Source organism: Parasteatoda tepidariorum, chromosome 9 (genome assembly GCF_043381705.1).
Source record: "Parasteatoda tepidariorum isolate YZ-2023 chromosome 9, CAS_Ptep_4.0, whole genome shotgun sequence".
Lineage (NCBI taxonomy): Eukaryota > Metazoa > Arthropoda > Arachnida > Araneae > Theridiidae > Parasteatoda > Parasteatoda tepidariorum.
This window is the reverse complement of record NC_092212.1, coordinates 42,430,512-42,446,919: the sequence shown is the minus strand read 5'-3', so window position 1 is coordinate 42,446,919 and position 16,408 is coordinate 42,430,512. Positions and strand designations below refer to the sequence as shown.

At 28.7% G+C, this 16,408-nt stretch overlaps 2 protein-coding genes across 2 annotated transcripts in view; one reads left to right on the top strand and one right to left on the bottom strand.

Moving 5' to 3' along the window:
• Positions 1-12,165, bottom strand: part of LOC107447933 (rho GTPase-activating protein 26) — a 187,898-nt gene extending 175,733 nt beyond the window's left edge. Inside the window, exon 1 of the mRNA XM_043049206.2 lies at positions 11,779-12,165. Coding sequence (XP_042905140.1) covers positions 11,779-11,938 — 160 coding nt within the window. The 5' untranslated portion in view covers positions 11,939-12,165. The remainder of the gene's footprint in view (positions 1-11,778) is intronic.
• A 2,250-nt stretch (positions 12,166-14,415) lies between these two features.
• LOC107446571 (zinc finger protein 330 homolog Noa36) overlaps positions 14,416-16,408 on the top strand; it is a gene marked incomplete in the record, with an annotated part of 12,850 nt that continues 10,857 nt past the window's right edge. The window contains 2 exon segments of the mRNA XM_071184972.1: positions 14,416-14,433; positions 14,770-14,907. Of these exon segments, the coding sequence (XP_071041073.1) occupies positions 14,431-14,433; positions 14,770-14,907 (141 nt within the window).

The window sequence follows — 16,408 nt, the reverse complement described above, 5'->3', positions numbered from 1 at the left end:
ATGGTGTGGGGTGTATGAGTGCTTCTGGAGTAGGAAATTTACAATTCATTGAGGGAACTCTGGATCGATTTGGATATCTGGATATTCTTAAACAAAATGTGTTATCCAGCGCAGAGAAACTATCTCTTGGAACTGGATTTACTTTTCAGCAGGACAACGATCCTAAACACACCTCTAAGATTTGCCAAGAGTGGTGCCTTTACCATCTTAAACAGCAACTTCATAGCCCTCCCCAGTCACCCGATTTAAACCCCATCGAACATTTGTGGGAAGAAATTGGCCGACAACTTAAAAAATATGACATAAAAAACAAAGTTGAACTCAAAAGTGCCATTAGTAGCATTTGGTGTAATATTTCTCCAGAAACAACAAAAAAACTTGTAGGGGTAATGCCAAAACGTCTAAGAGAGGTGATAAAGTCCAAAGGAGGGCCCACTGATCATTAAATGCATTTTTGTAAATGTATTTTGCTTTTTTGTAAACTTTTTTCGTGTGCTAGGGCACCGTACGGAGATTTTTTTGTTCCATGTTTACTGTATTTTTTTAGTTTTTAAGATGTATTATTTAATTTTGTCAGTATTATGATCTTTTTAATGTGAATAAATATTAAATAATATTAGTTTTAACACATTTTTAAGTTTTCATTTTTATCATTATGAATTTTGTGTGACAAATTAAACTTTGATTTGCATTCGTATCTGCGTACGGAGACTTTTTTTACCCACTGTACATACAAAAATATATACAGGGTGCGCAGCCAGATTTTTCAACTCAAAATAAGCACTTTTTAAGCACTCAAAAAATGTTTTTAATCACTTTCCAAAAAGAAATCATAATTAGTAATAAATTTTAATAATACAGTCAGTCCTCTATTTAACGAACTTCCATTTTGCGAATTTCTCTAATTTGAGATTTTTTCGGGGAACCAGGAACATTTCGGAAATTTCTTCGTAAAATAACTTCCAAATAGCGAAGTTAATTTTCTATTTAACGAACTTTTCTTTGAGATCCACTTTGCTTATTTCCAAAATTTTCTCAGAATATTTCAAACTTACTAACGCATGTTATGGGGGAAATTGATTTTCGAAGTCACTTAACTCTTAGAAAAAGCAGTAAAATCCCTTTCCCTTTTTGTTTGCATTTCAAACGAAAAACTTAGACAAGATTAACGGACTTTGTCAGTAGCAATTAAACTTAAGAACGCATGTGGACTTTTATAATAAAAGCAAAATTACTTTTGTAATAAACGCAGCTATAATTTTATAGATAAATTTAGCTTTTTTTTAGTTGAAAATGTATGTAGCATGATAGTGTAACGCAGGATAATGTTTTGCGCTATTTTTGCATGCAGATATCTTTCATGGTTAAGATTTGTAAAATAAATAGTAGATACTAGTTTACAAGATAAAGGTGTATCAATTGCTATTTTAATTACGTCTAGGGTTTATGAATTTAAAACATGTTTTGTGTTGTTTAAGTATTTCAAAAGATGATTTTCTATTTAAAGAATTTTCCATATAACGAACTTATGATCAGGATTTAGTGAATTCGTTAAATAGAGGTTCGGCTGTATATAAGTAATACTTATTTAAAAATTCAAGCAAGCAATAATCCATGCAGAAACTCTATTTCAATAAGGATTTTTTTTAGGGGAAACATAATCAATTTTAGGAAATTTTCTAAAATGTACAAAAACTAGAAAAATTATTTATTTTCGGGAAACACTAGCAAAATCCAGTAGAGTTGGCAGCTATGAATATAGGTATATTTAATAGATCCTAGTACAGGGATGGCGAACCAATGGCACGCGTGCCGTTTATGGCACGTGACGCAATATTTTGGGCACGCCGCCGATCACAAAGTTCACTATGAAGCATATTAACAATTAAATTAAAATTCACAAAAAATTAACAAGCTAACAATAAATAACTAGCAAAAAAATTAACCGTTCTGCTTAAACTAACCTCTTATAACACTAATATAAGTTACTTGTCATCTAATCTGCAACAATGGAAGTCACACTGATGTTACTTTAAGTTGAATTACGCTGGTAACTGAGACATTGCAAAATGTTTTTTTTTTCGTAGTAAATAAAGAGTTTTGAGTTGATAGTATTATTATTTACCCAATCACGAAGTCAAAACTATTTGTCGGCACGTCTGTGACCTAATTTTAAAAAAAATAGTGCGGAGTCCCTCCGCGCGGAAGAAGTTAAACTTCGCAACCTGCGACGTTAATTGTAGAAGAATCAGCAGTCGTAGAAGGATCACTAGTTCTATTCAACGACTCTTTTTTCTGCTCCGCTCGTTTCCGTGCTCTGTAATAACGGTAATATTGTGCATTTTTCCCTCGTGGACCTCTTGAACCAGTGGAAGTGCTTGTGGTTGCCTCATCGTTTCGCCCTGGAAAATGTAGTTATCCACTAAATTTGAAAATAAAAAATACTACCCTATTAAATTATATGTGTATCAAAACAAACTAAAAATATTTATAGAAAAACAATACTCTTATGACTTTTATGCTAGTGAGAACCAAAACAATATTGGAATGAATGAGGGAAAACTGGATCCTACCACATGATTTCCCGGCCAATAAAAATGTAGCGTTAAACGTTTAACGCAACCTTGTTGGAAGTCGCATAAGAAGTATAACTTCAAAAAATTTTTAGAAAAAATGGCACGTTGGTGTATAAAGGTTCGCCACCCCTGTCCTAGTATATAGGTATATTTAATAGATCCTAGTATATAGGTATATTTAATAAATGGGATGCGAAACACTATGCATTATGCTATACATATCAATATCGCAATCGTCAATATTCATTTGGTTTTAATTTTAATGAAAAAGAAGTCAAACATTTTCATTCATTTGCATACATTATTTACATCTTTTCATCAACATAAATTAACATTAATATTCTCGACTTAATTCTCACTAACTGTGAACTTTTCACTCTTTTCTCAAAACCACGGATGGAAAAGTTCCCACCAACTCATTATGTTTCTTTCAATATTGGCTATAGTTGCTTCGTTCTCGCCAAAGCAAACATACAAATGGGAAGGGAAGTAAAAAATTCTGCCATTGATTCCTTTTTTTCTCTTCTTTTTTTGGTTACTTTCGTGGGGGTAACAATTCCACAGAGAATTTTGCGCTCCCTTAAATCGATAAAAAAGCGAAGAAAAGGAACTGCACACAGCAAAGAAGTTGAATTGAAACCGAAAAGTTTTTCCCAGTCATGTGACAAAATCTTAGAATCCTTAAGCCCTGTGACCTCTTGAAGAATAAGGTAATAAATTACGTAAAAGAAATGTCCTTGACTACATTTAAACAAATACAATTATTACTTTTAAATACAGAATTTTCCCTAAACAATGACACATAATAAATGCTGTTGCAATAAATAAAATTGCAAAAAGCAGAAAATTAAGATTAAAATGACAACAAAATCTAATTTCAATTGTTAATATAACGACTGACATAATAAATTATTTTTAAATGATTCAGACGTGGAAGTCAGCCTAAAATTTTGCTTCACAGCATTTGCACGAAAATTATAATCTACAATTTTAATAGGAGCGAAATACTTATCACATTTTCCAATCAATCGGATGTTTGTTTCATAAATAAAGTAAAATACGTAATGCATTGAATGTTCGTTACATTTTGAATGGAAAATATTATTTTTTTTTTTATTTATTGGCATTCTTAAATGGCTGCTTCCATTAAAACAAATTTGCTCATTATTTTAAGCATAATATTAATAAAAATAACATCTCAGTAAATAATGTAAAAATAATTATTGAAGACTGGGGAATATTTTCTTAAAGTACAATTATTGTACCCATGTACAGCCCAATTAAATAAATTTAAATTCAACTTTTAAAACATTCTGAATAGAATACGTAAATGTCAGCTATAAAAGTTGTTAGAAAATAAAACTTTATTGGAATTTGGAATCCCTTAACTCTATTTGATCTAAAAAAAATTTAACGTGTTGTATATTAAAATTACTAAAATCCATTAAGAAATTTGGAGAAAATTAACGAAAAAAAATTCAGATATTGATTTATATTTCATACACATCAATAATTTTTAAGGTTTAAAAAAAATTAATGCACCTAAAATAAATATCTTATAATACATTTCTAAGTTCAAATTTTTATTTTTTCCATCACATGTATTTGACAGAGAAAGCTTTTGTTTTTCAGGTGATGGAGCAAACAAAGATCGGGTTTAACATGATTTTTCAAATAGCAATAAGTTGTAATTGGTAGCGTCATATTTAAAATAGAAAGTGGAAAATTTTCAAAAAATACGCTATCAATTTCCTTTAACAATAAACATGAAATTCTTAGTTGAATAAATTTGATGCAGACCGAAAAAAAATCAGCACTTATTCGTTATTTTACTTCCTTTCAAAGCTTCCTCATTTGTTTTATAATAGATAAGAAAAATCAAATAATTAAATCAAATAAAAAAATCAAATAATTAATCAAATAAGAAAATATTTAACTGCAATGATCACTACATTTTTGTGGTACACACTTTGAAAAAATATCTTAAGGCAATAAAAAATCTAATTTAAATCAAGTAATAAAATGAAAACTGATTTAAACTCTTAAAATATGCTACAATTAAAAAATTTGGTTACCAAAAAAAAATCGTCTGATTTTTCAAGGTACTCTGTTGCCACATTAAATAATACAATTTAACGAACAATACGCTGGTTTTTATCACCGTCGAGAGATATTCATGTAGCCGATTGGTTTAAAATTCGTTTCTCTCTATTCAGCACCTAATGTCAATATGATCTGATTTTTCAATCTTTAAATGTTACACCAAACATCATTAAAAAAAATATGAAAAAACTGAGAGTTATTCATCGGTTTTGATGATTTAAGCTGAAGTAAAAAAAATCTCGTCAAAACGAGGATTTTTTTAAAAAGGTTTAATATTTTTTTTTTTTAAAGATCGGTTCATTCTAAAGTCCAATTAATTCTCCTGAGTAAAATAGTACAAAATTAAAAGCTTTACTTCGAACTAAAGACACTCTAAGAGCGACTTTTTTTTTATTTTCCTTAGTGAAAAAGCTGCGAAAAACTCCCTTAAATCATAACTATAAAAATATAAACACGTACTGAAAATGAAACATGGATATTAATAAAACATAAGGCGTTAAATCTCTCGCCAGCAAACTCATTTTCGCAAATGAATTTTACCACAAGTATCGCATCCCCAATGACTACATGATCAGAGTATCAATGACCAAGTAAAGAAATCAAAATGAATTTTAAAATCCGGAAAAGTTCTCCGGATAAACAACCCTTACCCTAAAAGTCAAATAAAGAAGAGAAAGAAAAAATACTTCCCAAAAGAAGGGGAAGTTAATGTTTAAAACATGCCGGGCACAACTACGAAATTCATGAACCATATACAAGACATCGCCAACTCTTGCAAAGAAATTTCGTAAGACTTTTACAAACAACGAAAAAGAGAAGTGTAGGTCCTTCTTGGGGTTTAGAAAAGAGTAAAATCGATCGAACTTTCTAAGCATGCAGACGATTCTTTTCTCTTTTGGAGTAGAAATACTCCAGGGACTTTGAAAGCATCAACTTGGAACACCCCCATTACTAAGTTTGGAGAATTTTCGGAAGATTAAACTAAAAGTACCCCCGAGCTCTTGTAAAAGAAGAGTTTTTCTTAGAATATATTTTTTTTTAATAAAATTCGGATTAGAAGGATAAGTGGAGAGGTTAGTGGTAAAGTAATTACGAGAACTGGGGATATGGGAAAGAACTGTCCACTTATTTGGTTAGGATACTTTTTTTTTTTACGGAATATCTTTTTGCTATTCCTTGCAACAACCATCATAGAAGTTAAACAAATTGAAGAAAAAATTTTCGAGATTGGAGTTTTCATTGCGCAATTTGAACGGACTATTTATTTGGAACTAAATTTATCTCACGCGTGTCTTTGGAAAAATGTGTCAATTAAAAAAAGTAAGAGACGGGTATTTTTAAACAATTGCTTTTTTAAAAGGGTTTATGAATATTAAGCCCACAATAAGCATGTAACTCCATGACAATAACATACAAATATATAAGATGTAATAGATTACAAAATTACAATTAAGGTTAGTTATCACATTAAATACAGATTTATTATATATTTTTTATCGATCATTACGTGGAAAGCAAATTAGAAAATTCCCCATTTTGGATTTCCATTCCGTTATTTGAACGAACTATTTATGTGAAACTAAATTTATTTTGCACATCTTTGGAAAAGTGGGTCAATTAAAAAAAAAGAAAACGACGGATATTTTTTAAATAATTACTTTTTTAAAAAGGGTTTATGAACATTAAGCCTACAATAAGCTATGAATAGATAAGATGAAATAGTTTACAAAATCACAATCAAAGTTAGTTACTACAAATACAAATTCATTATATACTTTTCATTCTTCATTCCATGGGGGGGGGGGGAATTAGAGAATTTCTCAGCTGACATTCATTTCAATTTTACCTTTGTATGATGGAAATACATTTTACTTTACAATTAAAAATTTCGTTTCGTTGTATTATTCAGATTATAACTTTTACAGATCTTAAGAACTTAATATTTAACATAATACCTAGCATTTCACCTCATAACATAACACCTTCATAATTCGAAAAATTTAGTTGCTTATTAATAGGAATAGGGAGCTTTGTAAAATTATTTAACCCATGACTTAAACACAAGCATATAAAAACCTTTCTAAAGCAAATATTTTCATAAAATAATATTAACTTCCAATTTTTTCTGCTACAGCTTTTTAAAAAAAAAATTTGAAGCAAGGAGAAATCTTTTTAAAATTTTAATCGTATTTTTCAATTTTTTAGCCTTAACGGACTTACAGAATGTCAAGAAAAATTCATTATCAAAACTAAGGGGTGTTTCATCTAATAATAATCAAGCTAAGGGCTTACAATTTATTTTATTTCAACTATTCTTTTCCTTAGATTCCAGGAAAAGTTTCAGGCAATTCTTGAGTGTTCTTCAAAGAGTGACTTGGCGCAATTCTCTTAGTAACATTCCGCCATGAGAGCAACGATCGGTACGACAGCTACTAAATTTTAACCGTGAAATTTTGACATTCCCTTAAAGTTACATAATAGGTAATAATAATATATTATTTGTGTCACGAAATGAACTCGAATTCGGACAAAGAAAAATCAAACATAAAATTCTTTTTCATAATTTATTTGATATCTGTTTTATCTGATTTCGAACGATTTTTACGACTTGATCTATCCTCTGTTGTATTATTCAAGCGCACATTAGGAATTTGAGCTTGAATTGAGTTCACATTAGAAAAAGGATAAACTTTTAGACTGCCTACTCTTGGGTCGATTTGACTCTCTTAAAAACCTATTTGAAATCTAAATTCAAAATGAGATAAAACACTTTTAATTAGATTATTTTCTTTGCTACCCTAGAGATTTTTTTGTATTGTAGAATATAATGGTACAAAAACTAAATGCAGATATGCTGCACGAAATTTAAGACTAAAAAAATGTACTTAAGGTAACAAAAGGGAACTGCCCTACAGATGCTTAACGTAGGTACTTTATTTACGTCGCACTAGGGTTGTACAATTGTCTATTGGCGACGGTCTGGGAAACATCCCTGAAGATGATCCGAAGACATTTTTTTTCCATTGCCCACCTTGGTTGACATTCGTCAATCCAAGCGTACTAGGGTAAATTTGTTGGACACTCTTTCAGGGACAATATATTAGTAGGGCCAACGTTGCTCCCACAGTAAGGACAGATAGTACATAGAATTAAAGAACATCCATGCCTTGTCCGGGATTCGAACCGAGAACCTTTCTGATGCAAGGCCAGTTCTCTGACTCCTGCACAGTCCGGTCGGCTGATCCGAACCGGTCACTACGCAGGCTGATCAAAAGTGATCACCCACCCGCTTACTGACCGCAGTCATCGATGCTTGACTTCAGTGTTCTACTGGGAACCCGCGTCTTTACGATCAGTCACCTACGGGACAGATGTTTAAAGTAAAAACAAGAGAATAAAGAGACAAAATAATTGTTTTTATTTTTTCTTAAAGGAGTGAGATTACTAGAGCATCTCACAATCGTAGAACCAGTAGTAAAGAGGGAAACAGACCCGATTAGAATAGCGCAAATGTCAGTAAAATTTCCATTTTCAATGTAGAAATTGCTTTAAATGCTCAGAATGAAATTGCTCAGAATGCAAAAAGACTGCGAAAAAGACGGACTTTTTTTTTTACTTCTTGTTAATTTTAAAGAACAACATATAGAATGTCTAAGAATTATTCATAATACCTACGTAAATTGTATAAATAATTCTCCTTTTTCATACTTTGCCCTAAAATTGCTAGGCATTCTACAAAGAGCCTATGGTATTAAATAGAATTCCAGCGTTTCATACTTTGACTTAGCCGATATTATAAAACTGACACTTAACTAAAATATAAAAAGAAAAAATATATAAAAAAAAAGATAATATATATAAAAAGAAAAAATACATAAAAAGCAATAGCATACACTGATATGGTGCGAGATCCGAGTTTTGTTAAGTAGTAACAACAAAACTTTTCGTTGCAATTGTTGATACTGCCAAAATTAACCCAAAATAGTAACAGTGAATGAAAAGAAAAAGAGAGCTCATTAGACTCAGAAAAAAAAACTGTCAACAGAAAAACAGCAGTACAAATATGCCTCGGGAAAGACGTAAGAAATCGCGTGAGATTCCATACCTTTGAAGAAAAGGCGTCTTTTACCCAACTAGAAGAGATTTCATTCAACAAAAAATAGAGGGGGGCTTTTACGACAAACGTGCAAAGACTTAATACGAAATTTATTGATTTATCAATAGCTGGATGGTCGTGACTGAATAGAAAGAATCCATTCCTTTCTGTAACGCGATTAGGGAATTGCAAAAAAAAAAAATTCGATTTACAACGTGGTATTATCGAGCGTCTACATTTAGAAGAGTTCTGCTTTTTATTTTCCGAAAATAGAACTCTTTTTGCAGGTACTCCAATTATTGTTATCTTGTATATTAATAAATGAATCTATTGAGTGTTAACGCGAGGTGAATGATAACTGATAGATTATTTTACTTCTTTTGCACTAAATTTATAAAATGTGGCAAAAATGAATAAATAATAAGCAGAGCCAAATTTGATCATGATTTTTTTTTTTTTTTAAATCTATGTCCTTAAAAACCACAAAAATAATAGCTTTAAGAAAATAAAATTATTGATTTAATCAATGAAATGTGTTGATCTAATTTTAATCTATGATCTAATTTAACTATTAAAATAATTTTAAGATAATATCGGAAAAATAAGAATTTCATCTACTTAAATGATGAAGAAAAAAAACAAGACTTTAAAGAATAGCAATTTTAATCAGTACCCGCAGAAAGATTTCTATTTTTGGAAAATAAAAAGCAAAATTCTTGAGTCATTGAAAAAAGAACAAGCAGTCAAAAATTTAGATGCATTAGTTTGCAAAATCTTAGTTTTGATTTAATACATTATTTGCATATCGAAAATTCATACTCATTATCACATGAACCATGACCCACAAAAATATAAAGTCATTAGTTTGATAACTCACAAAAATTATATTAATTTTTAACTACAATTAGCAAAGTTTAAATTTTTGTTTTTTTAAATTGTTGCTGCTTGTACACCATTTTAACTTTAAAAAAATTTTAAAAAGATTAAGAACTTTTAATCTGTAACTTTTAATTGATAGTAGCATTAAATTGTAAAAGCTTCATTTATTAAATCATAATGGAACAAGCGCAAACTGATTACCCCGAAAAATACAAAAAAAAAAATTATAAATAAAGTGAAATAAAAAATTTATCTCCTCCAATCCATTTTGTTAAACTGCTTGAAAAACAATATCCTTATCAACTAAAATTTACATTATTGATAATGAAGCTTGCAAAAAATAAAGTTTGCCCATATTTAAACCTACACGCTTTAGTAAACTTTTCATTATATGCAGTTAGCAACTTTACAATTTACTTCTGGGCAAGTACCTATGAAAATTTAACCATCAAATGACATGGGGAGATTTTTGTAATACCTTCCCTCCACCTTCCTATTGAATAACATGAGGGGAGTGGAATTTCTATGCCTTCCCATAAATTGCATGGGAGAAAATTTCTGTAATACCTTCCCATTAAACAACATGGGAGAAAATGTCTGTAATACCTTCCCCTTAAATGGCACAGGAGAAAATTTCAGTAATGAATTTTTACTAAATAACATGGGAGAAAATTTCTGTAATATCTTCCCATTAATTAAGAATTGGAAAATTCTTTTGTTAGCAGAAAAGTAATAATAAAATTGCAAATAATTATAGTAAGGAAGTTAAATATTAATACTTTGTCTTAAATGCACAGCAATCTATGCTTAAAAAATCTTAATGTCATCATTAAAATAAAAAAAATTTTAAAATAAATTACTATTTTGTAAATTAAATATAAGACATTAATTCATAACGAAATAAATTTATTATTATTTAAAAAATTTTGAATAAGATAAAAATTATTATTATTATTATAAATATCAATCAATACAACTAGTAGAAATCAATTGATATAAATGTAATTGAATTATATTCTATGGAGATTATGATTTTAATTCTCACAACTATGTACTATTAAAAAAAAAATTTTTTTTAACTCATATTTCACAAATAGAAGTTTTTTAAGACTCAGAAATTCTAAGTTTTTAGCACACATATCTTGATTTCTGACAATAGCATAAAAACTCTCATTTTATTTGAAAATTAAATTATTTTGATATTTAATTTGTAAATAATTCCTTGCAATTGATATTATATCTAGATACCTTGTAATTCATAAACATCATTAATTTTAAAAAGTAGGCTAAATAAGATATCACCCAATTATCAACTAAAATTAACTAACATTAAATTCAAATAAATGTGCACTGACAAGTAAAATATAATAATTCACAAAAATTAGAATTTAACTTTCAAAAAAAGAAAAATTAAAAAAAACCATTACATAAAGAACTATTAAATCATTATTATTACTTATTAAAACGTTTTTGTATTATTTAACTATCAATATGGAAGCATGTTAATAGGAGCATATTGTAGAATACAAATATTAATTTTGTTTTTCTCTACCAGCAATTTGATCTGCTACCAAATATAATAATTTTTATTCATAAAATTATTTTAGTACAAAATCAATATTAGAATTTCTTCCTTAATTATTGGAGGGAGTAACTAAAACAGAGCAAAACTTGACCAATTGAAATATAAATTATAATTCGCCGGTATAAGCTACGAATTAGCAAATACGATACTATTTCAATATGAATTGAATAATAACATTATACAAAACATGTTACGAAATAAAAATTTGAATACATTGCTTCAATTAAATTTAGTGAGTTTATTTATTAATTTTCCTTTTTTTTTTCGTAATATATTAGGCATGTAATAAATACATCCACCACTAATTTGTGAACAAAAAATTAGCTAACTATAAAACTGGAAATAAATAATTTTAATAAATAACGATATTTAAAATATCATAATAATACCGCATCAATCTTCACTGACTATCTTAATCAAAATAATAAACAGTTTTTCAACCTACAAACCTATATTGCATTACCTGTCAAACTCGACAGATTCCCATAATTAATTGCAACATACAAAGTTATTAAATTTCAAACATAATTTAGACTTACGTTTGGCGGCAGAGAGCAAATCCTTAACTTCTTTAATCAATACTTTAATAGACTGACTTGTTCTTTCTAATTCTTTCTCATGGGCGTGAAGATTTTCACGAAAATAAGGACTATTAGTAAGGCAGTCCGTAAATTCCAGGGGTAGGAGACCCATGATCATGTATTATAAGACCCTGCTGGGCATGCGATTTAAATACTTCTCCAAAATCTAAGTAGCCTAAGAAGTAAACATAGATGGAAATAATCACAAAGCAAGCTTAGACCACCTATAATAAATAACACACATAGTAGTGATTCACATTTATCCGTTTATTCTAGTAAGAGGCGATTTTCCGTACACACATCTTCACACACCAAGCACAATGTCAGAAATGTGAATGTGTGTGAACTCCAATAATTTCTTTTTAATACCATCAGATGGCGCTGATTAGTTCATGTGATTTCCGGTTCCGGTCTATCTATATTTGTTAGTCCCCGAATCGTTTGCTATTTGCGTTATTTGTACTCTAGGTAAATAAATATTTATTTTTCTTGGTTTTATATTAGCCAGCTATTTTGAAATTTCTAATGATTGTATTACTGATATGCTTACAAAATATAATTACAGCTTTTCCTTAAGTCTTTAAAAACAAATTGAGCTTGTTTATTTCCGAAGATCAAGTTTTTTAGTGTTATAGGTAAATAAATCTTACAAGCCATAATTTCATGTTTTCAAATGAAGTTTCAGATGTATGAGCGATAATAAGCGATTGTATCTCGAGTTTCTTGTTCGTTTAGTTTAATTTTTTGGGAAAATTTATTATGATAATTCCTTGTTGTTATCCTTTAATTTTTAATTCTTACTTACGTTCGGAATTATATCACGTATGCCATAATTTCAAGTATATAACAACTTAAACAACTAAAAAAAACTCATCGACCTGATAACAGCTTTAAAAAAAACTCATCGAACTAGGTGTTTCGATGTTTATTAAACAGTTAATTTAATAAAGTATTTTAAGATCCAAAATATTGCTTGATTATGAAAATTCCACCAAAATATTACATGCATTAAAATTAAAATGATGAAAGAAATGATGAAATGTCATGTGTATATATATATATACATATACATATGAATTAGAACAAAATATTAGTTTTTAGAAAAATATGAAATATTAACTGTTGGATGATTGAAAATTTGTAATACTATATGTATGATTAACAATGTTCACTTGAATTTAAACTTATTCAGATGTTTAGCATTACTGGTATACATTTATAATGTGTTTGTATTGTATCTATTATTCAAAAGTATTCAAATACAATTTTATTTTTATTATAAATATATGTTTTACGGGAAAAGTTTTAATTTATTCATGTCAAATATTTGAATATTGTCAAACATTTGAACCTACAATATAAATATTATCTATGAATATATTTATATATGTGTGTGTATTTATTTATTAACTATAAAATCTTTATATATTATTATGTGAGATTTACTTTCTTCTACTTAATGCCGATCTTATAACTTTGAAATACCCTAGTAATTTTTTCTGAATTCTATTTTATTTGATTCCTTTTCATCAGGCACATTTTACAATATTGTTTAGTTTTTGTTTTATTAATTTTTTTTTGAGCAATAGTAATATTCTAGTGCAAGTTTATGCCCCCATACATAACAGTTACTTAAATAATGCAACAAATATGTAAATGAGTGAAAATGTTCAGCAGATTTTACGTTTTTATCTCCGATCTAGATAACATAACTGTTCTAAACAGTTCATTTAAAGTGAAATGTGTAATACCATATGACAATGTATGGATCTAATTAACTGTCCGCATTTAATTAACTACACACAATTATAAACTTAATTGGAATTTAATAGAAACTAAACTATTACAGACAATAATATGATTAAGTAACATTTCAGAAAATTTTATTCTACATGAAACAGATATGAATATATGAGATTGCAAAACAGAACAAAAAGAGAAAATGTTCATGAAACTGAAAATGAAAAGAAAAAAACCTTTAATACTTCGCACATCTTCTAAACTAGGTTATTCTTGTGGTATATCGACGTTATTTCCATCGTTTATACCAACATTGATATTAGGATGTAGATCATCGTCTTTGATGTCTAGATTTTTGGGAGCGTTTTATCCAAATTAATATCTAACAATGCTTTTTTATTGAAACGTAATATACTTTATTCATTTATTGAACTATGCCTCACATGTTTATGTCAAAGAAAAAGTTTGTGATCTGCTTTCAAATTTTGTAAAAGGATATGTGCCTTGCATTCAAAGGAAAGCAAGCTAGTTTCTGACCAGCAGACATTTCTAAAATGCTCCTCCATAGTCGTCTGAGTTTTTAATTTTACTTTTACTTTCTGTCAAGTACTCGCTCTCTGGCATTACAATCTAGAAACATTACGCGTTACTATTTAGGAATGTGCCTTCGCAAATTTAACACTGGCTATGGATGTTTGTTTGTTTTTTTAATGTTTTTAAGAAGCGATGCTTTTTATAAAAAAAACATTTCTTTTTAAAAAATTTATGTTTTTGCTCTCCAGAAAGAGTGCTTGTTCTCAGACATGCAACACCTTTAGCAGATTTTTGTTGTGGGTTTTTTGCACTTCCTATTCAGTGAGGAAATACTCAATGGTAAAAAAATTTATTACTTAGCAATTTTAAAGTTTAATTAGTTTTCTAATTAAACTTTATTTTAAAAAATATTGAAGAGCATTCCTTGTTTTACAAAATATATTCAGAAATTTTTCTTCCCTGCTTGTAATAAGGGCAAGGAAAGTCCAACTTCTCCCAAGTATAGCCTCAGTTGTTTGCGATTATGTGCTAAATAGACTCAAAAATCAAATTAAGCTTGCATTCTAAATTGTCAAGGATTGAATTTTTAAATTTTTCTATAAGTGTTATTTGCGTGTTTTTAACATTAAATTTAATGTATTTTAGCAAATTCCTATGTTGCATTCTCTATTCTAGCTATTGTGTGTGATCATCATGCCTAAAAAGAAAACTGGACAAAGGAAGAAAGCTGAAAAACAGCGTATGCGCCAAAAAGAAATTCGGACAGCATTTAATCAAAAACCTTTAGCTGAACATCCTTGTAATTTTTCAATGGTAACAGTAGTTTTTTTTTAGTCAATGATTAAAGTTGAATGTTGCAATATTGAAAAAAGAGCAATATTGAAAAAAGAGAAAGTTAATTTAACAATGTTATAAAAACTGCAGCATGTTGTATTGTGACTCTGAATTATATTTCTTTGATTTTTAATAAATGTAATTCGAAATAATTACTATGAAGTAAAATTTAAAATTATGTATTGAGCTCTTGTAACATTTATTAAATTATAGCTAGCTATTCAAACTAGAGCTGACTGAATGCCTAATGGTCAGGTTTTTCATTACCTGGACTTGGTTAGAAAATCCTGTTACCTGATATCCAGACTCGCCCAATTTTCTGTTTTGTATGATGCATTGCGTTTTTAAAAAGTGCTTAAAGGTGCTTTTTTTATTGGGTGTTTTTAAAAAGTGCTTAATTTTCCCTTTTCGAAAATAAGATTTATGAAAGGGAATGTCGATTTTCGCCATGCATTATGTAAAAACATGCTTTTCATATTTTTCTATTCAATGTTTTCAGAATTCATTCAACCACGATCAATTTCAGCATACCGTCAGTCCATAGCGTATGAATGTTCCAATCATTTTACAGGTTTGGGGAAATACTTGCGAGACCACAGTGAGCTGGGTTCGGTGAGATTCTTGCACTTTCATGTGTAACTCTGCTGCATTTTGCAAGATATTCTCAATTTCAAGCTTCATTTTCCACTCTCTGAAATCGAACTGAAAAATCTCTTTATCATTTTTTAATGGCTAATATAATCAAGAAAAGAGTTCTTTGTCAAATTCTAGTTATTTTATCATGATCATGTGAAGTCTGAGATTTATTTTGCATTTTGTCAATTTACATAGTGCTTAAAAATATTTTTTGAGTGCCTAAAATGTTCTTAAAAGTTGCTTATTTTTTGTTGAAAGATTTGGCTCCGCACCCTGTAAAAGCATAGTTTATTTATATATATTTACTATGTAACATGCTAGCTAGGCAAGTGCGGTATCATTATCTATGTAAACACTAAATCGAATGAGAATAAAAACAAGCTGTCTGATTTAATAGTTTAACAATTCGAAAATTTATAAAAAGTTTAATGTGTAGAAAGGACAATTTTATGACTTATACCACTTTATGCAACTGACATTGCTATCTAATCAAGTAAGGCATTTCTTCAAATTTATTTTTTAAGCTTAATTCAAAAACATAGTCCTTTGAAATAATTCTGTAGAAGAAATGATGGTTTAATGTATGAAATATAAAATTTTTGAATTACCTTTCACTCATAAAATATTTATAACATCAAAACTATTAGATCTATCAAATCAATTCTATTTTTTAAATTGAGTCTAAAAAATACATAATAAATAATGTCAGACTTGTCTATACTACAATATCTCAGAATTTTATTTTCATCAAATTAATTTACATTACATGAAGGGATCATCAATTTTATTCATTTACACATTGCATATCAGGAATATCACTTTTATGAAAATTATTTTTTCCACT